This window comes from Anomaloglossus baeobatrachus, chromosome 4 (genome assembly GCF_048569485.1).
Source record: "Anomaloglossus baeobatrachus isolate aAnoBae1 chromosome 4, aAnoBae1.hap1, whole genome shotgun sequence".
Classification (NCBI taxonomy): Eukaryota; Metazoa; Chordata; class Amphibia; order Anura; family Aromobatidae; genus Anomaloglossus; species Anomaloglossus baeobatrachus.
This window is the reverse complement of record NC_134356.1, coordinates 434,015,351-434,042,494: the sequence shown is the minus strand read 5'-3', so window position 1 is coordinate 434,042,494 and position 27,144 is coordinate 434,015,351. Positions and strand designations below refer to the sequence as shown.

At 44.8% G+C, this 27,144-nt stretch overlaps 1 protein-coding gene across 2 annotated transcripts in view; it reads left to right on the top strand.

Moving 5' to 3' along the window:
* SCAPER (S-phase cyclin A associated protein in the ER) overlaps window positions 1-27,144 on the top strand; it is a 542,550-nt gene that overhangs the window by 333,376 nt on the left and 182,030 nt on the right. For both annotated transcript variants that reach the window (XM_075345474.1, XM_075345473.1), the window contains exon 20: window positions 13,140-13,276. In XM_075345474.1, coding sequence (XP_075201589.1) covers window positions 13,140-13,276 — 137 coding nt within the window. The remainder of the gene's footprint in view (window positions 1-13,139; window positions 13,277-27,144) is intronic.

The window sequence follows — 27,144 nt, the reverse complement described above, 5'->3', positions numbered from 1 at the left end:
CTATCCTAATGCCCTATATTTAGACCTGACCCTACCTATTTGTGGAGGTCGGCACCCTGGGATAGATCGGTGATTGGTGCCCCCACTCGGGCGACGACTAACCCTCCTAACCACTATCTGTACTAATCTACCACAAAGGGTGCAAAGGAGAGCGCTTCATTGAGGCCCAAGGGTTTACTAGTTTTTAACCAAAAGATCCACTTCGTTTCTTGTTTCAGAATTTTGTTATCCCAATTGCCACCTCTGAGGGGGGGAGCCACAACATCAATACCCTGGAAACTGATTGATTTAATGTCACCTGCGTGATGTTCCATAATGTGACGGGCCACAGGAGTATCATTGCCCAGGCGGATATCACGGATGTGTTCCCCTATTCTCCTCGTAATTTCTCTCTTGGTCTTTCCCACGTATTCTTTCTGGCAGCTACAGGTGGCTTTGTATATAACGCCCTTCGTTTTGCAGTTAATAAATGAGCGGATATCAAAGCGCTTCCCCAGGACGTGAGAAAAGAAAAATTTACCTGGGTTAATGTGACCACATGCAATGCAGCCGCTACATTTATAACATCCTTTGACTGGATTCCTCAGCCATGTCCTATTAGGACTAGAAAAGTGGCTGTGGACCAGTCTCTCCTTAATCGAGCGGGCCTTCCTGTAGGTCACTGAGGGGGCATTGGGCAAAAATTCACCGATATCATTATCCATTTTGAGAATGGACCAATGTCTCTCAAGGATCCTTCTAACCTCCCCTGATCCGTTATTGAAGGTGGTAATGAACCGAATAATTTCCTCATCAGATGTGGGTCTCCCTGGTCCATGCAAAAGGTCATTCCTAGTCTTCTGTTGAGTCTCAAAAAAGGCTTTCTTAATCACATGGTCAGGGTAGCCTCTATGCTGAAACCTAAGGCTTAAGTCACGTGCCTGTTGTCGAAAACCCTGCTCATCCGAGCAGTTTCGTTTTAATCTGTGGAATTGACCCTTTGGGATGCCTTTTTTTAGGCCATTAGGATGACTGCTCTCCCAACGTAGAAGGGAGTTGGTGGCAGTCGGTTTTCTATAGGTGCTAGTATGGATATCACCCACAGAATCCCTCTCAACAAGTACATCCAAAAAGGGTAACTTCCATCTATCAAACTCACAGGTGAAAAATAGACCCAAGGAGTTGTCATTAAGTGCAGCAACCGTTCTTACAATCTCATCCTCCGTTTCCCTCCACAGGACAAACACGTCGTCTATAAAACGACACCACAAGACGATGCTGTCCTGGGGCACAGGGGATGACTCACCAAAAACGCAGGTTTCTTCCCACCAGCCGAGAAGGAGGTTAGCATACGATGGGGCCACCGGACTCCCCATCGCGGTCCCTCTCAGCTGGTGGAATACCTGACCGTCAAACAAAAAGGAATTGTTTTTGAGACAAATTCAACAAGACTCAAAAGGAATGCATTATGGTCATCAAATTGTTGCCCCCTACTTCTCAAGAAAAAACTTACCGCCTGTAAACCCAGGTCGTGTCTAATTGAGGAGTAGAGGGATTCAACATCAATGCTTACAAAAATGACATCGTCCTCGATGGTGATACCCTCCAATTTTTTAAGCAAATCTGTAGTGTCTTTAAGATGAGAGCCCAAAGATGTAACAAAAGGTCTTAATATTCTGTCAGCATAGACACCAATATTCTGCGACACACTTCCGATACCCGATACTATTGGCCTACCCCGCAAAGGGGATAGGCCTTTGTGTATCTTCGGAAGGCAATAGAAGGTAGGAGTCACTGGGAACGGAGGATATAAAAAGTCAAATTCCGTTTTACTAATCAAGTCTCTATCACGTGCACTCAACAATAGTCCTCTCAAAGTCGACAGATAGTCAGATGTGGGATTCCGATCAAGTTTCTCATAATTGGATCTGTCATCCAGGATGTCCATACACATTTTTTTATAATCAGAGACATTCATAAGTACGATGTTGCCACCTTTATCTGATTCTTTTATCACAATATCAGTGTCCCTCTCCAAGTTCCCAAGACATTCCATCTCATCTTTGGTAAGATTAAATTTGCTATTGTGCTTCTCGGTGATCGTAGCCAGATCCCTTGTGACCAAGTTGCAAAAAATATCAATGGAGGATACCTCACTAGTAGCCGGAGGCATCTTACTGCTTTTTAATTTCAGGTCAGTAAAGGGACCTCTACCCTCAGAATTTGGATTAATATCACTCAAATTGTAAAGGAATCTGACATCCTCCAACAGATCATTCGCAATACCCATCTCTCTACAAATTTTCTTATTCTCCATAGCAAAGTGTTTCTTCCATTTAAGTTTCCGTGTAAATAAATTGAGATCTTTTACCGCATCAAAATGATTGAAATCCGACGTAGGAACGAAGGAGAGCCCCTTACTGAGTACCGTCATTTCTAACTTGGAGAGAGGTCTATTAGAGAGGTTAATTATCTGGGTTGAATCCCCTGTGGATTGAATCCCACTGGGCCTTGTTTGCTCCTCAGAAAGTGGTTGGACTCTAAAAAAGGTCCCTTATTAAAACCACCTCTATCAGAATTTCTACCTCTTCCCCTTTGTTTAGTCCTCCGCTGGTTTCCCCTCCCCTCTGTATCAGATAACTCTGTATCGGTGGATGTACCTTCTGTATCACTAGGTTTATTATATCTAATAACAGGAAAATTATATGCCTTGTTGTCTCTAAACTCCTGCACGTCTCTAATGTAATGTCCTAATAGGACATGGCTGAGGAATCCAGTCAAAGGATGTTATAAATGTAGCGGCTGCATTGCATGTGGTCACATTAACCCAGGTAAATTTTTCTTTTCTCACGTCCTGGGGAAGCGCTTTGATATCCGCTCATTTATTAACTGCAAAACGAAGGGCGTTATATACAAAGCCACCTGTAGCTGCCAGAAAGAATACGTGGGAAAGACCAAGAGAGAATTTAGGAGGAGAATAGGGGAACACATCCGTGATATCCGCCTGGGCAATGATACTCCTGTGGCCCGTCACATTATGGAACATCACGCAGGTGACATTAAATCAATCAGTTTCCAGGGTATTGATGTTGTGGCTCCCCCCCTCAGAGGTGGCAATTGGGATAACAAAATTCTGAAACAAGAAACGAAGTGGATCTTTTGGTTAAAAACTAGTAAACCCTTGGGCCTCAATGAAGCGCTCTCCTTTGCACCCTTTGTGGTAGATTAGTACAGATAGTGGTTAGGAGGGTTAGTCGTCGCCCGAGTGGGGGCACCAATCACCGATCTATCCCAGGGTGCCGACCTCCACAAATAGGTAGGGTCAGGTCTAAATATAGGGCATTAGGATAGGTCTAGGGTGGTGATGGTTTTTCTTACCTCTCTGGCCATATAATCGGGTTTGCCCCATTATCTATTACATAACTGTTCTGGAGTCCTTACTGACCTCTCCTGATCCTTCGCTATTTTTTGTCCTGGTCCCTTGCTATTTTGTAAACAACGGGTATAATCTGTTTTTCTTTCTCATTCCCTTTCCTGAATAAATATGCCTGCTGGTGTATTTTCTTTTATATCGGTTTTTTCATTGCCTGTATTCTTTATGAGCCTCCTACCTATCTGGGTGCCTGTAATATATGTTACAGGCTTTTCTCGGCCCAATATGGATGTTGATGGGCCGTTTTTTTAATTAAATGACCGCTTTGTATCGCTGGCTTTACGATACTAACTGTGGCCATTTTGTTGTAGTCATTTACCTGCTGTGTCAAGGTTCACATGACTACTGCGTACGCCCCTTTTGTGACGTACACATCGCGGCCGCGATCATGTGACCCGGAAGCGGGTTCACTGCGGCATGCGGATGTGACGTCAGACGCCATCGCGAGTGAGCGGTTCATTTAAATCCGACGGCGTACTATGACAGGCGCACTCTGCCCAGGAGTTTTCCTGGTATCGATGGAGGTAAGCTGTACCCGCCGCTCTATATCAGGCCGCTCGCTCTATATTATTGACATAGACCTCCTCATCATTTGATATGGTTTGTGCCTATGCTTTCCAACAGTAATCTATGCCGTTTTGCATGGGTCTTATTGTGACCTGAATACTGGATTTCTATCCTCCCCTGATGATGTAAAGAAAACGCGTTGGGAGAATCTTGCACGACTGCTGGACATATAATTGGAACCTGTGGAGACCCTGAGTCATCCAGATATAGGACCAGGCGATCTCATGTGTTATGGTTACCAAAAACATCCGGCAATAAGTGCTCCATTTGGTACAGGGAAAGGGTGACACGGCAGACGGGGTAAGACCGTTCCTTTTTCCACCTTTTACTCACCGCCAGCTGCGGTTCTGGCAGGTGTTTCTTGTGGCTGCATAGTATGTATCTTTCATGACATGATTTATACTGCTGATACATTTTGCGGTACATTTTTGACAACTACATATATGAATATCATTGTCCACATATCAATCTGTGTGATCAGCCAATTGGTCCTCTACCGTGTTTGAGTGTATTGGCTGTTTTATTGGTCTGATTGTCCTTTTATAGGTCCATTCTTGGATTTTTATAACTTATTAGATTAAAGGCTAAGTTTTAGGCGTAATCATTTCTGTTCACTTTTGCTATTTCCCTATACTTATTAAACTATTCTTTCCATATCTATCATTCTACACTTGTATTATACTTCCGAAAACTGCCATGCAAGCAATTTTCAGGGCCCCGTACAAATAAATGATGAAGGTCGTATATGCCCTACAGTGGCTCATGGCAGAGCCCCATTCTCAAGATAGATGCAGGTTCTAGCGGTGCCATGTATGGTTCACATAGGACCGCTAGAATTTTTTTCAAGTAAACTGGTTTCCTCCGGGTACACTAGTTTCCTCTTTGCACTCTGGTTTCTAACAGGTATTTTGGTTTCTTCCAGTACTTTGGTTTCCTTCTGTTACAATGGTTTCCTCCTGGTACTCTGGTTACCTCCGGGTACTCTGGTTTCCTCCGGGTAGTCTAGTTTCTTCAAGTACTCTGGTTTCCTCTTGGTATTCTGGTTTCCTCCAAGTACTCTGGTTTCCTCCAGGTACACTGGTTTCCTCCAGGTACACTAGTTTCCTTCGGGTATTCTGGTTTCCTCCAGGTGCTCTGGTTTCTTCCAGTACTCTGGTTTCATCGAGGTACTCTGGTTTCATCAAGGTATTCTGGTTTCCTCCCAGTATTCTGGTTTCCTCCAAGTACACTGGTTTCCTCTGTGTACTCTGGTTTCCTCCTGGTACACTGCTTTCCTCCTGGTACACTGCTTTCCTCCTGGTACACTGCTTTCCTCCTGGTACTCTGGTTTCCTCCGGGTACTCTGGTTTCCTCCGGGTACTCTGGTTTCCTCTGGGTATTCTGGTTTCTTTAAGTACTCTGGTTTCCTCTTGGTATTCTGGTTTCCTCCAATTACTCTGGTTTCCTCCAGGTACACTGCTTTCCTTCGGGTATTCTGGTTTCCTCTAGGTGCTCTGGTTTCTTCCAGTACTTTGGTTTCATCGAGGTACTCTGATTTCATCAAGGTATTCTGGTTTCCTTCCAGTATTCTGGTTTCCTCCAGGTACACTGGTTTCCTCTGTGTACTCTGGTTTCCTCCAGGTATTCTGGTTTCTTCATGTACTCTGGTTTCCTCTTGATATTCTGGTTTCCTCCGGGTACTCTGGTTTCCTCCAGGTATTCTGTTTTCTTCTGGGTATTCTGTTTTCCTCCCGGTGTTCTGTTGTCCTCCCTGTATTCTGTTGTCCTCCCGGTATTCTGGTGTCCTCCAGGTATTCTGATTGCCTCCAGTACTCTGGTTTCTTCAGGATACTCTGCTTTTCTCCGGATACTATGGTTTCCTCCAGGTATTCTGTTTTCTTCTGGCTATTCTGTTTTCATCCCGGTGTACTGTTGTCCTCCCGGTATTCTGGTTTCCTCCAGGTATTCTGGTTGCCTCCAGTACTCTGGTTTCTTCAGGATACTCTGCTTTTCTCCGGATACTATGGTTTCCTCCAGGTATTCTGTTTTCTTCTGGCTATTCTGTTTTCATCCCGGTGTACTGTTGTCCTCCCGGTATTCTGGTTTCCTCCAGGTATTCTGGTTGCCTCCAGTACTCTGGTTTCTTCAGGATACTCTGCTTTTCTCCGGATACTATGGTTTCATCAAGGTTCTCTGGTTTCCTCCAGGTATTCTGGTGTCCTCCGGGTACTCTGATTTCCTCCAGGTACTCTGATTTCCTCCGGGAAGTCTGGTTTCCTTTTACACTCCAAAGACATACTGATATGGAATTAGATTGATAGCCCAATGGACACAGTGTTGAGAATGTTGGTAAGCACTGCAGAATATGTTGGCGCTATTTAAGCAAGGATACTTTAGCTTAACAATGGTATTGATGTCAACATATTTTAATAACCAGTCCTTGCCTCTTTATGTCCACAGCAATAAAAACTTCTTATTTATGAATCCTAGGAAGATATTTTTATTTTCATTACCTCAGGAAAAAAATGTGAATGTCAGTACAAGGGGTCAAGTTTTATGGTTGACGGCTCAACTTAAATCTGTTTATATAAGCTATTTACAATGGCACATTCTGCATTAATTGGCTGGCCACAAATTAATTCTCTGTGCATCTGGCTCCTGATCCTCTTGTTTAATGTAATGAAGTCATAGAGAGGTGCCTAAAATATAATCCCAGCGCTGTACAGATTCCAGAAGTCAGGGCACTGTGCTAACGTCTATTGGTGAAAATTTAAAAGTATTCTGACCACATGGCACCGTGATCTATGTGGCTGTATATATGTAGACATGGGACATTTTATTGCAATGAAACTAAAGAAATTACTCCTTCTGCATTTCACTATGCAAATGCTTTTGTTCTTGGGTTGATATGCACATGTCTGACCAAAGCACGTTCATCTCTGGTACATAAAACCCACCTCCTTCCTGAGTGGTGTGATGTGATGGGGTGTGATGGTTGGATATTCACATCTTGTTTGTATTTGCGTATAATTGTTTAAACAGATGAATGAGGCACTTTCAGGTATTTGGAAATTGCACCCAAGGATGAACCAGACTTGTGCAAGTCCACAGTTCTCTTCCCAAGATCTTGGCTGATTTCTTTTGACTTTCTCATTGTGCTACACAAAGAAGCAGTGTGTTTCAGATGTGCATTAAAATATATCCACAGGTGTGTCTCTAATTAACTCAGATATTGCCAATAAACCAATTAGAAGCTTCCAAAGACATGACATCATCATATGGGCTGTCCCATATTGTTTAAAGGCATAGTACTCTTAGTCTATATAAACTTTTGACTTTGCGGAAAGTAATACAAATGCCCTAAAGCATTCTATCTCTCTCTCTCTCTCTCTCTCTCTGTCTCTCTCTCGCTCTCTCTCTCTCTTATTGTTCTGGCATTGGCAAATATATATAATTTTGGTAATTCTAGTTGACCTAAAACTGGAAAGGTTTATTCTGATTTCATGTCAGATAGTGAGAAAAACATGCATATGTGTTTTTTTTTAGATAGTGTATGTAAACGTCTGGTTTCAACTGTATATACAAGTGCATCTCAATAAATTAGTATATCATCAAAAAGTTAATTTATTTCAGTAATTCAATACAAAAAAGGAAACACATATTTTATTGAGTCATTACACACAGAGGGATCTATTTCAAGTGTTTATTTCTGTTAATGTTGCGGGTTATGGCTTACAGCCAATGAAAACTCAAAAGTCATTATCTCAGAAAATTTGAATAATTACCACAAAACACCTGCAAAGGCTTCCTAAGCATTTAAAATTGTCTCTTTGGTCTGGTTCAGTAGGCGACATAATCACGTGGAAGACTGATAACTTGACAGATGTCCATAAGACAGTCAATGACACACTCCAGAAGGCGGGTAAGCCACAAAGGTCATTGCTAAAGAAGCTGGCTATTCACAGAGTGCTGTATCCAAGCATATTGATCAAAAGTTGAGTGGAAGGAAAAAGTGTGGTAGAAAAAGGTACACAAGCCACCGGGATAACTGCAGCCTTGATAGGATTTTTATGAAAAGGCCATTCAAAAATTTGGGGAGATTCACAAGAGTGAACTGCTGCTGGTGTCAGTGCTTCAAGAGCCACCACACACAGACGTATACAGCACATGGGCTATAACTGTTGCATTCCTTGTGTCAAGCTACTCATGACCAATAGACAACGCCAGAAGTGTTTTACCTGCGCCACGGAGAAAAAGAACTGAACTGTTGCTCAGTGATCCAAGGTGTTTTCAGATGAAAATAAATGTTTCATTTCATTTGGAAATCGCGGTCCCAGAGTCTGGAGGAAGAGTGAAGAGCCCACAATCCAAGCTGCTTGAGGTCTAGTGTGAAGTTTCCACAATCAATGATGGTTTGGAGAGCCATGTCATCTGCTGATGTAGGTCCCCTGTGTTTTATCAAGACCCAAGTTAGCACAGCCGTCTATCAGGAAATGTTAGAGCACTTCATTCTTTCCTCTGCCAATAAGCTTTTTGGAGATAGAAATTTCATTTTCCAGCAGGACTTGTCACCTGTCCACACTGCCAAAAGTACCAATACCTGGTTTAATAACCACAGTATCACTGTGCTTGATTGGCCAGCAAACTCATCTGACCTAAACCTCATAGAGATTCTATGGGGTATTGTCAAGAGGAAGATGAGAGACACCAGATCCAACAATGCAGACGAGCTGAATGCTGCTATCAAAGCAACCTGCTTCCATAATACATCAGCAGTGCCACAGGCTGATCGCCTCCATGCCACGCCGCATTGATACAGTAATTCATGGAAAAGGAGCCCCGACCAAGTATTCAGTGCATTTACTGGACATACTTTTCAGTAGGCGCCAACATTTCTAAGTTTAAAATAATTTTTTCAGTTGGTCTTATATAATATTCTGATTTTCTGAGATAATGACTTTTGGGTTTTCATTGACTGTAAGCCATAATTATCAACATTAACAGAAATAAACACTTGCAATAGATCACTCTGTAATGACTCTATATAATACATGTGTTTCCCGTTTTGTGTCGAATTACTGAAATAAATATTAACTTTTTGATGATATTCTAATTTGAGATGCACGTACGTGTGTGTGTGTGTGTGTGTGTGTGTGTGTATACAGTATATATATATATATATATATATATATATATATATATATATATTTAGCATTTTTATTTTTCCAGAAATTTTAATGAAAAGGTTAAATAAAGTAGTCTTTATTCGTAAAGGTTCAGTCTTCCTGGTATCGGACTCAGTGGCACATCTCACGCTGGTTCATCAGAGGTCACAGTAATGCCGGCTCTCACAGTCTCGGTTTTCGTTGCCCCTTTCGTCAGAATGCCAGACTTTCCCTTTGAAAACATGGACTTCATCCTTTGATTATATGTCTTATTAATAGCGTGAATATTTTATACAGTTTGATTACATGGACCTCTCCAGCAATTAAGGTGTAATGTCCATTAAACCATGAGGTTATTTAATATGCAGTTTTACTTCACTTATTTTGGAGACAACACTAATCCTTCTTTTTGATGTGCATTGGGTATATACGACACTGCAACCTGGTCATTTCTGATATTCCTATTGCTGTCTTTTGATGAGTTTTGAATGTAAAGTTTGGACTAATCCAATCATCCCACTTGTGAAAGATGAGAAGGCTGAGAAAAAGGTATGAAACGCCCAAGAAAGCCGACCGTGAATTATAATAGAGAAGCAGAATCCGGACTATGACCAATTTATACTATCCCAGATTTGATATCAAGGGAGTCGCATTCTAGTTGGAAATATGTGGTCACAAGCCATTATTATTTATAAGACTAATCTCAGATAGGTTGTGTGTGAGAAAAAAGGGCACACAGCGCATTAGGCCTGGCTGTCTAGGTAAACGTTTCCTTTTCAATGAGTTTTCTTATTTTACTTTTCTAAGGTATTTATTACCACATATGTAGTAATTGCGTATGTGTAATCTCTATTAGTATGGGTTTGTTTGGTTTTTTTTTGTTTGTTTTTTTAAATTATGCTTTATTACACTAACACCAAAAAGAAAAAAAACTTCTGTAAAATAAAAAAATCAGTTGACGAAAAATATTCAAAATTACTTTTTCAAAAATTACAACCTCAGGAGTAGCAAATGAAAAAATGTTGAACTTACTCCAAATTGAAGCAGAGTTCTTATAAGTTCAGTTCAAATAGCAGCTCAGTGGTTAGCACTGTTGCTTTGCAATACTGGGATCGTTGATTCAAATCCCAGCAAGAAAAACATCTGCAAGGTGTTTTTATGTTTCCCCCTGGTACTCTGGTTTCCCCCCACACTCCAAGGACATACTGATGGGGAAATGAGAATGTGAGCTCCAATGGGGACAGTGTTGATGAAGTCATTAAAACGCTGTGATATAAAGCTGAGTGTATGTGTGTATGTGTGTATGTGTGTATGTGTGTATGTGTGTGTGTGTGTGTGTGTGTGTGTGTGTATGTGTTTGTGTGTGTGTGTGTGTCCGCTAAAGGAATCCGCACCATATACAATCACGAAATTTTGCACAGACGCCTCATGTGACCCAGGGAACATCGTAGACTATGTTTTGACAGAAAAATGTAACCCCGTGCTTTACAGTTAGTCTCTAAAATCCTGCCGCCATTAAACTGAATGGAGGTGGGAGCTATAGGTTATTAATAGCAACTGTCAGTGGTTGCTATATATATAATAAACTGTTAGTTGAAGCTCATGCGTGAGGTTATATGATGTAGGTGGAGAGATGGATAAAGACCCGGCAGAAAAAGACAGACAGACAGAGACACAGACAGAGACAGACGGACAAAGAGACAGACGGGCAAAGAGACAGACTGGCAAAGAGACAGCCGAGCGAAGCGACAGACCTGGAAAGAGACAGACGGGCAAAGAGACGGACCTGGAAAGAGACGGACCTGGAAAGAGACGGACAAAGAGACGGACCTGGAAAGAGACGGACCTGGAAAGAGACGGACCTGGAAAGAGACAGCCCTGGAAAGAGACAGCCCTGGAAAGAGACAGCCAGGGAAAGAGACAGCCTGATACAAATACAGACAGAGATAGAAAGAGACAGACTGAGACATAGACACAGACAGAGACTGGGAGAGAGACAGTCACTATCCTGGGCAACGCCCGGGTACTACAGCTAGTGGTGCTATATAAGTGAGTAAAGTAAATAAATAAAAAGGGCATTGTCCACCTTAATCATCAATTAATTGTTGTATTCTGGTTTTTTTTTTTAACTGTACATTTTTTTTAAATATTACAAAAATAATAAACTCAAATACAACATTAAGGTTTATGTCCAGTGTTGTGAGCTCTCAATCTAATATATAAAGCTGAGTGTATGTATGTATGTGTGTATGTCCGCTAAAGGAATCCGCACCGTCGCATTTACAATCACAAAATTTTGCACAGACGCCTCATGTGACTCAGGAAACGTCATAGACTATGTTTTGACAGGAAAATTTAACCCCGCGCTTTACAGTTACTCTCCAAAAATCCTGTCTCCATTAAAGTCAATGGAAATAGGAGCTACAGGTTATTAATAGGAGCTGTGAGTGGTTGCTATAGGAACAATAATTTGTTAGTATACGAAGCTTATGTGTGAGGTAATAAGATGTCGGTGGGGAGACAGATAGAGACAGAGAGACATAAGCACAGATAGAAACTGACAGGGAAAGAGACAGAGAGAGAGAGAGACAGTCAAAGAGACCGAGAGACAGACAGACAAGGGGGAAAGAGACAGAAGGGGGAAAGAGACAGAAGGGGGAAAGAGAGGGGGAAAAGAGACAGAAGGGGAAAAGAAAAGAGACAGACCTGGAACGAGAGAGACAGACAGAGAGACTGATACAGAGACAGACCGAGAGATATAGACAGACAGACAGACAGACATGGATAGAGACTGACACACAGATAGACATGGAAAAAGACTGACACACAGACAGAGCCAAACACACAGACAGAGACAGACACACAGACAGAAAGAGACAGGCAGACAGACTGGGATAGAGACAAAGAGACAGTTACTATCCTGGGCAACGCTGGGTACTACAGCTAGTAATATATACAATTCAGTGTTTCATAAGAAGAGAAAAGAAAAAAATGAAAAGGGTGGAGAAGGACAATACATACCACAAGACAAGGAAACTGGAGGGTTAGGGCAAAAGGGATCAAGGAAAGAGGTATTATGGTAGTGACCCCACCGAGCTTCTATAAAGTTGGTTGTGGCATTCTAGACACCCAAGGGTACCATATCTGCTCAAATTTGTTCAGGTTGTTATAGAAGGAGGCCATAAGGTGCTCTAGTGACAGTGAGCGGACTCCCTTCAGTCGACCATATAGATGCAGACAACAGGGGGGCTGTTTGTTTTTAGACTATTGCTATCAGAGATTTAGCAGTTGTCAAAATATATAGAAACAGCCTGACTGACTTCTTTCCCAAAGCGTGGGGGAACATTTAGTAAGTAATTTAGGGAGTCCAGTAGGAAAAAATGGAGAAAAGGCCCTCCACCAACTCCTCAACCATACCCGAAAAAGAGTCAATAAGACTACATTTTCAGGAGATATGAATGAAGGAGCAAGTGTGAGCTAAGCACCTCCAGCAGATGGGTGGAATTGACAGGTTTAGTGTATTCTCTGTCTTACATATCAAAATTTAGAAACATTTCTAAAATAGTTTTATGAATATATCATAAGCAAAAAATAGTATTTACAGTAATTGGTGAGACCGAGAAAATCATGCCCATGATGAAAAATATCTTAATGTATGGCTCCTTTGGACTACGATGAAACTGCATCTCCCTCTCATTTCAGACATTTTGGTAGCTCACACACTACAGGACTTGATACAACCATGTTCACGTACTTTAATGAACGGGTGCCTTGTATTACTACAGTATTACTATTTTTGGAAAGGAAATATGTCCATATCTGCTGTTAGATGAAGGTGCCCACAAGTGAGTTTACCTGTATCGCAATGGGATCACCTCTTTAAAACACTGCAACGTAAGAACGATGACGTTATGATTTATGCCCATGTTGTGTATGGATTGGAACAACATTAGAATAGATTTGATATGAAACTGAATTAGCTCATTTTAATATAATTAAATAAATCTTTCTTCCAGGAACATCTCTCTTTGAAAAAATATATTGTGGATATTTTGGTTGAGACGCCGCTTCCTATAGAACCTGTAAAGGATGTCGAAGAGAAGCAAAAGAATAAAAAGAAAGTTAAAAAGCTGAAGACTCGAATTAACTCAAAGTATGTCTTTGTATTTCCACCTTCACACTTTGACTACACATTGTGTAGGTCCCATCACTGTTCTTTCTGATTGTATATTCTCCACTGAACAATACATACAGTTAGGTCCAGAAATATTTGGACAGTGACACAAGTTTTGTTATTTTAGCTGTTTACAAAAACATGTTCAGAAATACAATTATATATATAATATGGGCTGAAAGTGCACACTCCCAGCTGCAATATGAGAGTTTTCACATCCAAATCGGAGAAAGGGTTTAGGAATCATAGCTCTGTAATGCATAGCCTCCTCTTTTTCAAGGGACCAAAAGTAATTGGACAAGGGACTCTAAGGGCTGCAATTAACTCTGAAGGCGTCTCCCTCGTTAACCTGTAATCAATGAAGTAGTTAAAAGGTCTGGGGTTGAATACAGGTGTGTGGTTTTGCATTTGGAAGCTGTTGCTGTGACCAGACAACATGCGGTCTAAGGAACTCTCAATTGAGGTGAAGCAGAACATCCTGAGGCTGAAAAAAAAAGAAAAAATCCATCAGAGAGATAGCAGACATGCTTGGAGTAGCAAAATCAACAGTCGGGTAAATTCTGAGAAAAAAGGAATTGACTGGTGAGCTTGGGAACTCAAAAAGGCCTGGGCATCCACGGATGACAACAGTGGTGGATGATCGCCGCATACTTTCTTTGGTGAAGAAGAACCCGTTCACAACATCAACTGAAGTCCAGAACACTCTCAGTGAAGTAGGTGTATCTGTCTCTAAGTCAACAGTAAAGAGAAGACTCCATGAAAGTAAATACAAAGGGTTCACATCTAGATGCAAACCATTCATCAATTCCAAAAATAGACAGGCCAGAGTTAAATTTGCTGAAAAACACCTCATGAAGCCAGCTCAGTTCTGGAAAAGTATTCTATGGACAGATGAGACAAAGATCAACCTGTACCAGAATGATGGGAAGAAAAAAGTTTGGAGAAGAAAGGGAACGGCACATGATCCAAGGCACACCACATCCTCTGTAAAACATGGTGGAGGCAACGTGATGGCATGGGCATGCATGGCTTTCAATGGCACTGGGTCACTTGTGTTTATTGATGACATAACAGCAGACAAGAGTAGCCGGATGAATTCTGAAGTGTACAGGGATATACTTTCAGCCCAGATTCAGCCAAATGCCGCAGAGTTGATCGGACGGCGCTTCATAGTACAGATGGACAATGACCCCAAGCATACAGCCAAAGCTACCCAGGAGTTCATGAGTGCAAAAAAGTGGAACATTCTGTAAAGGCCAAGTCAATCACCAGATCTTAACCCAATTGAGCATGCATTTCACTTGCTCAAATCCAGACTTAAGACGGAAAGACACACAAACAAGCAAGACCTGAAGGCTGCGGCTGTAAAGGCCTGGCAAAGCATTAAGAAGGAGGAAACCCAGCGTTTGGTGATGTCCATGGGTTCCAGACTTAAGGCAGTGATTGCCTCCAAAGGATTCGCAACAAAATATTGAAAATAAAAATATTTTGTTTGGGTTTGGTTTATTTGTCCAATTACTTTTGACCTCCTAAAATGTGGAGTGTTTGTAAAGAAATGTGTACAATTCCTACAATTTCTATCAGATATTTTTGTTCAAACCTTCAAATTAAACGTTACAATCTGCACTTGAATTCTGTTGTAGAGGTTTCATTTCAAATCCAATGTGGTGGCATGCAGAGCCCAACTCGCGAAAATTGTGTCACTGTCTAAATATTTCTGGACCTAACTGTAGTTTCCTTTAGCTGTAGAAGTTGGGTTTTCCACTTATATTTCTGTGTATTTTTAACATGTATATCTTATCTGGTAAGGTTTCTCTTTGTGGAGAGTGACACGTCAGATCTGGTATGCGGTATGAGGAGACTTAAAGATCTTGCGTGCTCCTCTGAGAAAGATTAAATTACTTACCGGTAATGGGATTTTCCTGAGTCCACGACAGCACCCACGAGAGGGATCCGCCCCCTTCAGGACAGGAAACCTACAGATAAAAAAGGGGCGGTCCCCCTCCCTCATCAGTTGGTTGCAGAGAAACGGGAGAGGAACCGAAAATGAATTAATACACAAAACAGACGAATCCCAGGACACCGAATGGTGAAAAACAAACAAGAAAGGGCAGGGGTGTAAAGGGTGCTGTCGTGGACTCAGGAAAATCCCATTACCGGTAAGTAATTTAGTCTTTTCCTTTCGTCACGACAGCACCCACGAGAGACTTAGAGAGAATACACTCAGAGGGTGGGATAACCGCGTGAAGGGCCAAGCCTCCAACGGAAGATAGTGGAAGAACAAAGGCCAACCGGCAGAGCCCGGAAAAGGCGGACGGAGAGGACCAGGGCGCAGTCGTACAAAAACCGTCGATGGAGACACCGGCCACAGCCACCCAAGGAGGAGGCCACCGCCCAGAAGAAGGATCCGTCACCGAGGAGGCCAGAGGAACTTGCTTCACCACAGATGAGAGGGAAACAGCATCCCACAGCCATCGGGACAAGGGACGCCATGCCACGCGAGGACCACAGCCGGAATCCTGAAAGACAAAGAACAAAGACCAACCGCGCCGCCAAGGGGCCGACCGAGCGACATAGGCTTAGGACAGAGCCCCCCCCCACGATCAGGCAGCGAAACGAAGGAATGGAGAAAGCACCCAGCGCGGGAAAAAACCCGGACGCCACCCCGGGCAAGACACCCTGCTCGGCAGAAGAACAACCTGAACCGGATCACCCCAAGGAAGGGGGGACCAACGGACAGGGCCGGACGGGCGCGAACACGCCCGGCAGAAGCAAGGGCAACCAAGAGATAGAGGAACAGGGACAGCACCGCACCGGATGAGGAGGAGAAGAGAGGGCATCGTGACCACAGCAGGGGAGGAAGCAGGAAGGGAGGCAAGGAAAAACATCCACAGCCGACCAAAGGGCAAGTGGGGAGGGGCCGTCAACCAAGCAGCAAGGGTGGGATGGCAGGAAAGTCCGTCAAAAGGCACGCCGGCAAGCGAGTCCCGTGACGCGGCGAGGAAGTTAGACACAGGGACAGGAGGGCCGGCCGGGACAGAAGACCCCAGGGGCCCAGGACAGGCACGCGACGCAGGAGGGAGAACCAGGGATGCCCGGACCCGAAGGGAGCAGGAAGGAACACCGGAGCCAGGCCCTCCCGCTGCCCCGAGAGAGGGAGCCGCCCCGGGAGGCCAGTCCGAAGAAAAGGGCAGCACAACACCCCCCCCCTATGCCGGGACGCAAGACCAGAGACTCAGAGGCGAAGCAGAGGCGAAGCAGGAAGCCCGAGGCGCCAGGCCAGGAGGAAGGCCAGGGAGGCGCAAGGCATCAGAGGCGCAAGGCAGGAGTGCCGCAAGGAGCAAGCACAAAAGCGCAAGGCCTAGAGACGCAGGACCAGAAACACAGGCCCACACGTCTAGGAGGCCCCGAGGCACAGAGGCCAAGAGGCACAGAGGCCAAGAGGCACAGAGGCCAAGAGGCACAGAGGTCAAGAGGCACAGAGGCATAGAGGCACAGAGGCCAAGAGGCACAGAGGCACAGAAGCCAAGAGGCACAGAAGCCAAGAGGCACAGAGGCCAAGAGGCACAGAGGCCAAGAGGCACAGAGACCAAGAGGCACAGAGACCAAGAGGCACAGAGACCAAGAGGCACAGAGACCAAGAGGCACAGAGACCAAGAGGCACAGAGGCCAAGAGGCACAGAGGCCAAGAGGCACAGAGGCCAAGAGGTCAAGAGGGACAGAGGCACAAGGGCCAAGCGGCACAAGGGCCAAGAGGCACAAGGGCCAAGAGGCACAAGGGCCAAGAGGCACAGAGGCCAAGAGGCACAGAGGCCAAGAGGCACAAGGGCCAAGAGGCACAGAGGCACAAGGGCCAAGAGGCACAGAGGCACAAGGGCCAAGAGGCACAGAGGCACAAGGGCCAAGAGGCACAAAGGCACAGAGGCCGGAGCCAGGAGGCCCAGAGGCCAGGAAGGCACAGAGGCCAGGAAGCCACAGAGGCCAGGAAGCCACAGAGGCCAGGAAGCCACGGAGGCCACGGAGGCCAGGAGGCCAGGAAGCCACAGAGGCCAGGAAGCCACAGAGGCCAGGAAGCCACAGAGGCCAGGAAGCCACAGAGACCACAGCGGCCAGGAGGCCCAGAGACCAGGAAGCCCCGAGGCCAGGAAGGTACAGAGGCCAGGAAGTACAGAGACCAAGAAGCACAGAGGCCAGGAAGCACAGAGGCCAGGAAGCACAGAGGCAAGAGGCACGAGGCCAGGAGGCAACCGAGGCACGCGGCCAGGAAGCACAAGACACAGAGGCGCAGAGGCTCGAGGCCAGGAGGGACAGAGGCCCCAGGCCAGGAGGCACAAAGGCCCGAGGCCAAGAGGCACAAAGGCCCGAGGCCAAGAGGCACAAAGGCCCGAGGCCAAGAGGCACAGAGGCCCGAGGCCAGAAGGCACAGATACCCAAGGCCAGAAGGCACAGAGGCCCAAGGCCAGACGGCACAGCGGCCCAAGGCCAGGAGGCACAGCGGCCCAAGGCCAGGAGGCACCGAGGACCAAGCCAGGAGGCACAGAGGACCAAGGCCAGGAGCACGAGGCCAAGAGACACAGAGGCCCGAGGCCAGGAGGCACAGGGACCAGGAGGTCAGGAGGCCCAGAGACCCAAAACCAGGAGGCGCAAAGGCCAGGAGGCTCAGAGGCCAGGAGGGCCAGAAGCCAGGAGGGCCAGAGGTCACAGAGGCCAGGAGGCCCAGAGGCTACAGAGGCCAGGAGGTCCAGAGTCCACAGAAGCCAAGAGGTCCAGAGTCCACAGAAGCCAAGAGGCCCAGAGGACGCAGAAGCCAAGAGGCCCAGAGGCCACAGAGGCCAGAAGGCTCAGAGGCCACAGAGGCCAGAAGGACACACACCGGCCACATGGGCCAGGATACACAGAGGCCAGAGGGGCCAGGATACACAGAGGCCACAGGGGCCCAGAGGCCACAGGGGCCCGGAGGGCACAGGGGCCAGGAGACCACAGAGGCCACAGGGGCCAATTGTCCACAGAGGCCACAGGGGCCAGGAGTCCACAGAGGCCACAGGGGCCAGGAGTCCACAGAGGCCACAGGGGCCAGGAGTCCACAGGGGCCAGGAGTCCACAGAGGCCACAGGGGCCAGGAGTCCACAGAGGCCACAGGGACCAGGAGTCCACAGAGGCCACAGGGACCAGGAGTCCACAGAGGCCACAGGGGCCAGGAGTCCACAGAGGCCACAGGGGCCAGGAGTCCACAGGGGCCAGGAGGCCACAGGGGCCAGGAGTCCACAGAGGCCACAGGGGCCCGGAGCCCACAGAGGCCCGGAGGCCACAGAGGCCGGGCCATAGAGGCCGGGCCACAGAGGCCAGACAAGGCCCCGAGGCCACCGAGGCCAGGTGACCACAGGGGCCAGGAGGCCCAGCCGCCGTCCATGCGGCAGAATCCCAGCTCCAAAGGCCCGCTCCCGGGCCTGAAGCAACGCACCGACCCCGGACGGGCGGCAGGGGGAAGGGCAGGCAGAGACTCTTTGATGATCCACCGTGCACTGCCGGGCCACCGTCGAGGAGACAGAGCGCGGACGCGGCCTCGGACACATCGCACACGCCGCGCAGCTGGAAGGCGCAGCCCGCGACACAGGGAGAGGCGCCGGCCTCCGTGCACTGCCGGTGACAGACAGCAACTTACCGACCATGCCGCGTCCGGCTCAGGAAGGAGGGGTCCACGGGCTTCACTAGGAACCTTCCCGGTCCACTCCCCCGGAAGCGCTCCTGTGCACTTCCGGGACACGGCAGCAGAGAGCGCGCGCTGACACGGCAGGGCCCCCCCTGCCGCGCACGAGCAGAGCAACCCGGAAGAAGCAGGCACGCGCATGTGCAGGCGTCATTTCCCTGGAGGCAAAGCCGTACTAAAGGAAAGAGGACGAGGTGCACCGGAGGACGGAGTCCACGAGGGGAGCTCCACCGACCGTGCTTCTGGACCCTGAGCTCCGCCGTTCCCTCGGAGACCGCACGTACTCAACCGGACCCAGGTACTGTAGGTTCCTCTCCATGCAGGACAGGAAACCAACTGATGAGGGAGGGGGACCGCCCCTTTTTTATCTGTAGGTTTCCTGTCCTGAAGGGGGCGGATCCCTCTCGTGGGTGCTGTCGTGACGAAAGGAAAATTAATTTTCCCAGTGCAGCATGCAAGGCGTTTATGTCTCCTCATACTGGCTTGTCAGACCAGCTATTTCACTCTCGACAAGGAGAAACCTTACCCCTTAGATCCCAGTCTTAGCCTCTCATTTAGCCAAATCAGATCTCATGCTTTGCACTGACGAAGGGCAATACCCCGAAATACAGTGTCTGCAAACTGAGATTCTGGTTTGGCTGATATCCTTAGTCATATGGCAAGGCTCATTAAAGGGTAGATATTGATTGTTATGATTGCTAAACTCTGGTGGCATTAGAGTTCAAGTCCTCTACCTCTCTGAAGAGACAGTTTGCTTATTTATCTTCTTATCAGCATTACTGATTTATCATGGGTGTTAAATTACAGATTTTAGTTGGATTTCAATGTCTCTTTAAATGAGTTGCATTTTAGTCAATATTAAGTCATATATCAGTGAAGACAAACATTATCTACCATCAATTTCACATGTTGTGCTATAGATTTTGATGCTTAGGAGTAAATCTATTTATCTGATTGATTTTTTGTCAAACTATTAGTATTGATCCAGTATGGCTGTCTGACATGTCAGGGAGGGGAGTAAAGCGGGCTTTACACACAGCGACATCGCTAGCGATGTCGCTGGTCAAAGCACCCGCCCCGTCGGTTGTGTGTCACGGGAAAATTGCTGCCCGTGGCGCACATGTCCGCTAACATCCGTCAAACTATACTTACCTGCCTAGCGACGTCGCTGTGGCCAGCGAACCGCCTCCTTTCTAAGGGGGCGGTTCGTTTGGTGTCACAGTGACGTCACTAAGCGGCCGCCCAATAGAAGCGGAGGTGCGGAGATGAGCGGGCCGAACATCCCGCCAACCTCCTTCCTTCCTCATTGCGGGCGGCTGCAGGTACGAGGTTGTTCCTCGTTCCTGCGGTGTCACACATAGCGATGTATGCTGCCGTAGGAACGACGAACAACCTGCGTCCTGCAACAGCAACGATAATCGAGATTACGACGACTGGACAACGATCAACAATATGGTGAGTATTTTTAATCGTTAACGGGCGTTCCTGCGTGTCACACGCAATGACGTTGCTAACGAGGCCGGATGTGCATCACGAATTCCGTGACCGTAACAACATCTCGTTAGTGATGTCGTTGCGTGTAAAACCCGCTTAAGAGTTTCTCTGACCATGAGATTAGGGAGTTAAAACCCTGTGTTTGCTGCAATAGCTTTGTCCTTATTGTGATATAAACACACAAAACCCACTGCAATTAGTTCTTATTAAGGGAAGCCATCTACAAATCATCTGCTTTGTTGCATGGAATACTAAGCATTAAATGGTCTCTGTCATTTCAACAAACTTTGCACAAATCAATAGTACATGTGAACGTAACAAATGTAATACATCTGGAGGATATCGATATGGAGAATATGATTCTTTCTCCACTTATGAGTGACTTCTTCCCCTCCCATTGTGTGGTGTATTAAAGAAATCATCAGACCTTATCTTCACCCACCAGCTCAGAGAGAACTGAAAATTAGCGATATTGCCCGCTGAGCAATTCTTCATGTACACACAAAACAGATTATTCTGAAAAGCTGCCTGAAACAAAAGTTATGATTTAAGACTTATTTACATAAATTGGCTGTGTTCTGGTTTTTGAAGGAACCTGAAGACCCACCTCTTCAGACAGGCCTACAACCTGCAGTAACCCTCAGTCTGATATAACGCTGCACGACCATCTCTACCCTAACCTACTGTGTCCTCACCCATCCCTTGCAGACTGTGAGCCCTCGCGGGCAGGGACCTCTATCCTCCTGTACCAGTCTGTGCCTTGTATTGTTCATGATTATTGTACTTGTCTATGTATGCCCTTTTTTTTACATGTAAAGCACCATGGAATAAATGGCTCTATAATAATAAATAATAATAATAATAATTTGTCTACAAAACCACAGATTTTTGCCACTTTCCTGTCTGTGTAATGCATGGACTAATTAGTTCCCACGTCAATAGATTTCCGAGCACTTTACTTTACATTGGCTGCAATTAATTGTTGGGTTTGTGAATGAATAGTAGATAATATATTTTTTTTTGTGAAAGAGTTTCCTAAGACATGAAAATATAGTGCCATAGGTCAAATATCCCAATTAATGGCAGTCAGACTCGCTGCCACTCAGTGTGAGGGCACTGTCTGACTGCAAACAATAACAGACGCCAGTAGGCAGGGGAAACCATGAATATACATGAGACTAATGAGCGGCCCTGGAAGTAGAATGAAAGGCCGCAGGAGCAGTTACAGCCACATCGGTGACTCGGTAAGTATAACGTGCTTGCTCCAATCCCCCATCTCTTCTACCACCATTTTTAAGTGCCGGATTCGGTTCCCAATAGACTTAATTGGGACCGGCGTCCAGACAGATACCCAGGATCAATTCTGGTCCAAAAAACTGGGGTTTGTTTTTTTTAAAAACTCAGTTAGACCCACCGAACCGGGTATGTGTGAAAAAAAAACGCCCAAAAATGCACAAAAAACACATGCTTTTTTATGCGTTTTCTGGCACAAGGTGCGTTTTTCAGCCAGAAAGTGCATTTTTGAGTGACAACACAAAACTGCAGTGTGTGCACTTAGCCTTAGTGTTCTCCTGCTGTTCTGAAGAAACTAAAGAGCTGGTTTGCCTGAGATTTGTTTTTAGCACATAGTGCTTAGTACAGAGCAGCCAGTTTAGTCAATCACCAGATAGGAAGGGCACAAAGCCTCTTGGCTACACCCAGAGTGCACCAATAATTCTGGTTAGCATGTTTGATTAAACCTCAGTTTCTTTATAACAGAGGCAGTGATAACACTAAAAGTGCAATTTATATACAGGCCACATCCCCTAAAAGTCTTTTTGCTTAGTTAATATTGTCAGTTCGAGCTGACACATTACTTTTAAAGAACATATGTCTGTAGGTTTTTACTACCTCATCTGAGAGCAGCATGATGTAGGCAAAAAGATCTTGAATCTAATGATGTATCACTTAGATTACTGGGTGCAGCTGTTCTAACACAATCAGTATTTTTAGATGTAGCCATGTAGCAGAGTCCAGAGAGCTGTCCTGCCCACACCAGGCTCTCTATAGAGATTGTACATTGTCAGTGAAGTGTCAATTAGAGGATCGGGCGTGTGCATGTGACATTGTAGCCTGAGCAATGCTTAAACAAACATAGAAAATAAACAACAGATCGGAATGTGATAAGGCAGGCAGCCCTGCGTTTTCTGTGTTAATCCTTGCCTCATGCTGGCTTCAGCTTACATAGCAAAATCCTGCTGACAAATTCCCTTTCGGGGCTGCCTAAGATGGTGAACAAGCTGTACTTGGGCTTGAATGTGTCTAAAATAATTATATTTTATGTATTCACCGTGGTGTTGGTATGCTGTGTAAAATGGAAAGAAAACAAGAATATAATGATTTGGCAATCTCTTATAACGATATTTTAATTCACAATAGGACACAGATCACAAGTTGAAAGACAATTCTCTACTTCATTGGAAAAATTAACTCATTTAGAAAGTGATGTCCGCAACACATCTAAAAAAAAAAAAGGTTAGGACAAGGCCATGACTATCGTTGTGTAGTATTCCTTTTTTATACTACAGTCTATAAACGTCTGGAAAGTGAGGACACCAGCTGCAAGATTTTTAGGAGAGGAATGTTGTCTCATTCTTGTAGGAATTTTAGCTCCTCAACAGTCCAGGGTCTTCTTTGCCGGGTGTTTTTGTTTCATAATGTGCCAAATGTGTTCTATCGGGGAACGGTCTGGACTGCAGCCTGGACAGCTCATCACCTGAAATCTTCTTTTGCGAAACCATGTTGTTGTGATGGATGCAGTATGTGGTTTAGCATCGCCTTGCTGTAATATGACAGGCTTTCCCTGCAGGACACGTCTGTGATTTCCATAAAGAATATCAAATTATTATTATTATAAATTATCCATCTGACTACAGAACAGTTTTCCATTTTGCTTCAGTCTATTTTAGATGAGCCTTGGCCCAGAGAAGACAGCAGTGTTCCTGGACTGTGTTGATATATGGCTTCTTCTTTACATGATAGAGCTTTGATTTGCATTTGTGGATTGCACAACGAAATGTGTTCAGAATGATTTCCGGTAGTATCCTTGAGTGCTGAAATGATTTCCATGATTGAACCATGCCTGTTTTTAATGTAGTGCTACCAGAGGGCCTGAAGATCACAAGCATCCAATTTTGACTGTTGGCCTTGTCCCTTGTGCACATGGATTTCTCCAGAATGCTGAATCTTTTGATGATTTTATGTACTGTAGATGGGATATTCAAAGTCTTTACAATTTTACATTGAAGAACATTTTTCTGAAATTGTTCTACAATTTTTAGCCGCAGTTGTTCAAAGATTGATGAACTTCTCTGACTATCTTTGTTTCTAAGAGACTCTGCCTCTCTAACATTCTCATTTTTTTTACAGTCATGTGACTTAGTTGAAAATTGACCCTGCAGCTGTTTCCCATTAGTACCACTTACTTTTCCAGCCTTTCATCCAACTTTTTTTATATGTGTTGCTGCCATCAATTTGTAAATGAGTTATTTCTTTTCAAATTAAGTGGAATTTTTATAACGTTCATTTTCTAATCCGTGTCTTATGTTGTGCTGTGAATAAAATATGGCTGTGTGAGATTTCTATACCATTGCATTCTTGTTTTCTTTACATTTTGCACAGCGTCCCAACTTTTTTTGGGAATTGGGTTGTATATGTCAAAAACTGTTGTGACGTGTCAGACAGACAGTGCAAACACAATCTTTGTCAGTGAAAAAGTATTATTAAAGCAAATTGTACAAAATTATTTCAAAATAAACATGTGCTCACCCTTTTAACCCATGCCATTCCAACACTTTGTCCCTAATGCTTGTCACTGGTCTTCTATTTTCCATGGAGATATTAAAACCCATATACCCCATGTGACCAATACAGACAATCACATGCCTCAGTGGTATAGTGGTATAGTGCACAAGTCCAATAAGGCCAATGATTGGCTGCAGCGGTCACGAGCGGTTTACAAGCTATAACATCTGCAGGCAACATAAACAAAGATTTTTTTTTATTTGCATTGCATTGTTCAATCATAAGATCAGGTAAAAAAAATGTAACAGATTGCGTTGAATTGCCTGTTTCACACACGTGTTGGGAAAGTTCCTAGGGCACATGTAGAAAGTATCTATTGGCCACCCTCCATGAGACAGGCCAAAAGAGTGTCCTTTTGTTTTCACATCAGAATTTTTTTTTTCCCCAACTAAATAGAATTGAATAGTCTACAGCACTAGTTTATGTAGAAGCATTCACTTAAAAAGGGGTGGTTCACTACTCTGCCATCGTGACCACATCTCTGTAAAACTGATAGGAGAGGGTTTTTCTAAATACCTTGTGTTGTCAATTCAGCCTCTGAGTGGCACTATTGCAGTCCACTTATCCTTATGAAGTGACCCCTCAGGCTCCGTGACCTCTGGGATCCGGTGATCCGGAGCCCGGGAGGGTCACACGATAGGGATCAGAGGACCGCGATAGCGCCAGTCAGAGGCTTAATTGGCATCACAAGGTATTTAGAGAAAGCCTTCCCTATCAGTTTTACAGAAATGTGGTCACTACAGCAGAGCAGTGAACCACCTCTTTAAATGTGCCACATGGTATGGTTTTTTAATATGGGTGACATATTCCACTGCTTTTACAATGGTGTATGTTAGACTCATCCATTGTAGGGCAGGAAATCAGAAATATGCCTCCGATGTACACCACAACCCTAAGCTTAACTTTTCCAACTCTTTACAGTTGATATCCCAGTACTGAGAAACTGCTGTGTATTAGCCCTATGGAAATTGTATAACCACTCTTTAGATCATTCAGATCACTGTCTACTTCTTCTGAGTTCATTATTACAGGCATCTGATTTTTGTGTTGATTGACATATACATTTAGATGGTGAGAATACAAATATGTATGTGTGTGATACTACTATACACTGTGTTCCAAATTATGCAAAAAATATTTTTTCATATTTTCCTAAATTAACTTTATGAATTGCAGTCATTTGTTATTTTCCATATATGGAGATAAGGTATACACACCAGTGACTATGTAAGGGGAATACATGAAATAGCAGAAACTGCTGTGTGAATACTGACATGAAAAATTCAATAGCTATATGTAAGAATGAAATGTGAAAAATGGAATCTGCATTACTGCCATGAATATATGAATAAAGAGAAATTTAGCTACTGAATTGATCAATGCAATAGAGCCCCAACACTACGCCAAAGTATTTCTCTACGTTGGGGTCCCTAGCTTGTGTGTGTCCTCTCATGCAGTTAAAAAACTTACCGTGTATGGGAAGCTGAGACCCAGGCTATATATACGTATCATGTGGATTGGCAATAGGTGTGAGTGGGGTGGGTTCACAAACGAAAAACTACTAACAAATAAGGAATAACGTTTGGAACTCCATTCTATGTCTGAACTGGGTGCAAAAACCTAAAAAAAATCACTATATGGAGATAAGGTATGCACACCAGTGACTATGTAAGGGGAATACATGTAATAGCAGAAACTGCTTATGTAAGAATGAAATGTGAAAAATGGAACCTGCATTACTGCCATGAATATATGAATAAAGAGAAATTTAGCTACTGAATTGATCAATGCAATAGAGCCCCAACACTACGCCAAAGTATTTCTCTACGTTGGGGTCCCTAGCTTGTGTGTGTCCTCTCATGCAGTTAAAAAACTTACCGTGTTTGTTTTAGGTTTTTGCACCCAGTTCAGACATAGAATGGAGTTCCAAACGTTATTCCTTATTTGTTATTTTCCAGTCATCTACTATTCGAGTATAATTGAAATGTTTTGGATCAAACTGCCTATGAAAACAGTATATTTTTAAAAATAATAAACACTCAAAATGGTCAATTGTGAAATTATAAGCATTATCAGCTTATTACAAAATGAAATCAAACCATTTTCAAGTCAAAACTTAATTCTAGGTGATTGTAATACTTATTCTATGTTCTGAGGATTTCGATAGCGTAGGGCAATGACAATCAGAGACGAGTTCCGGGTACAAGATGTTTTATAGTATGTCACCACGGTAGAAACAGAACAAACACAACAATACAATAACACAGACAATACTTTCCGGAATGGACGCGCAGGGGATTCCCGGGACCACGCACCGGACTCCCCCAGGGAGACCACCGGAGCGAACCCCTATACAGGGACTGTCCGGCAATCTACCCCGGAAGGCCTAAATGCGCAGCGGCCGGGATAAGGAGCAAGCGGTAAAGTCAATGAGTGTCCGTACGGAAATGTTTGTCCAAAATGGTTACGAACCACAAAGAGAACCAGGCGGAGTGCTGACCGAAGATGGTAAACGGAATCCGGGCACAGCCTTGAGAGCCGGGTACAGTCCAGAATCAATCGGTAGGTAGTCTTCTTAGGGGAATCCAGAGGCAATCCGGAATAAGCAGCAAAACACAGCAGGAGCACACAGCAGGCAGTATACTCAGGCACTGGACTGGGCTGGGAGGCGGCCTTTTAAGCCGCTGGACAGGAAGTAGGGCAACAGAACGGTAACCTCCATGTTAACCGAGGGCAAGGGCAGTCAAAAGAGAACTGGAAAACCTGGAAACCTGACAGTGATGTTACATTTGCACATAGGACC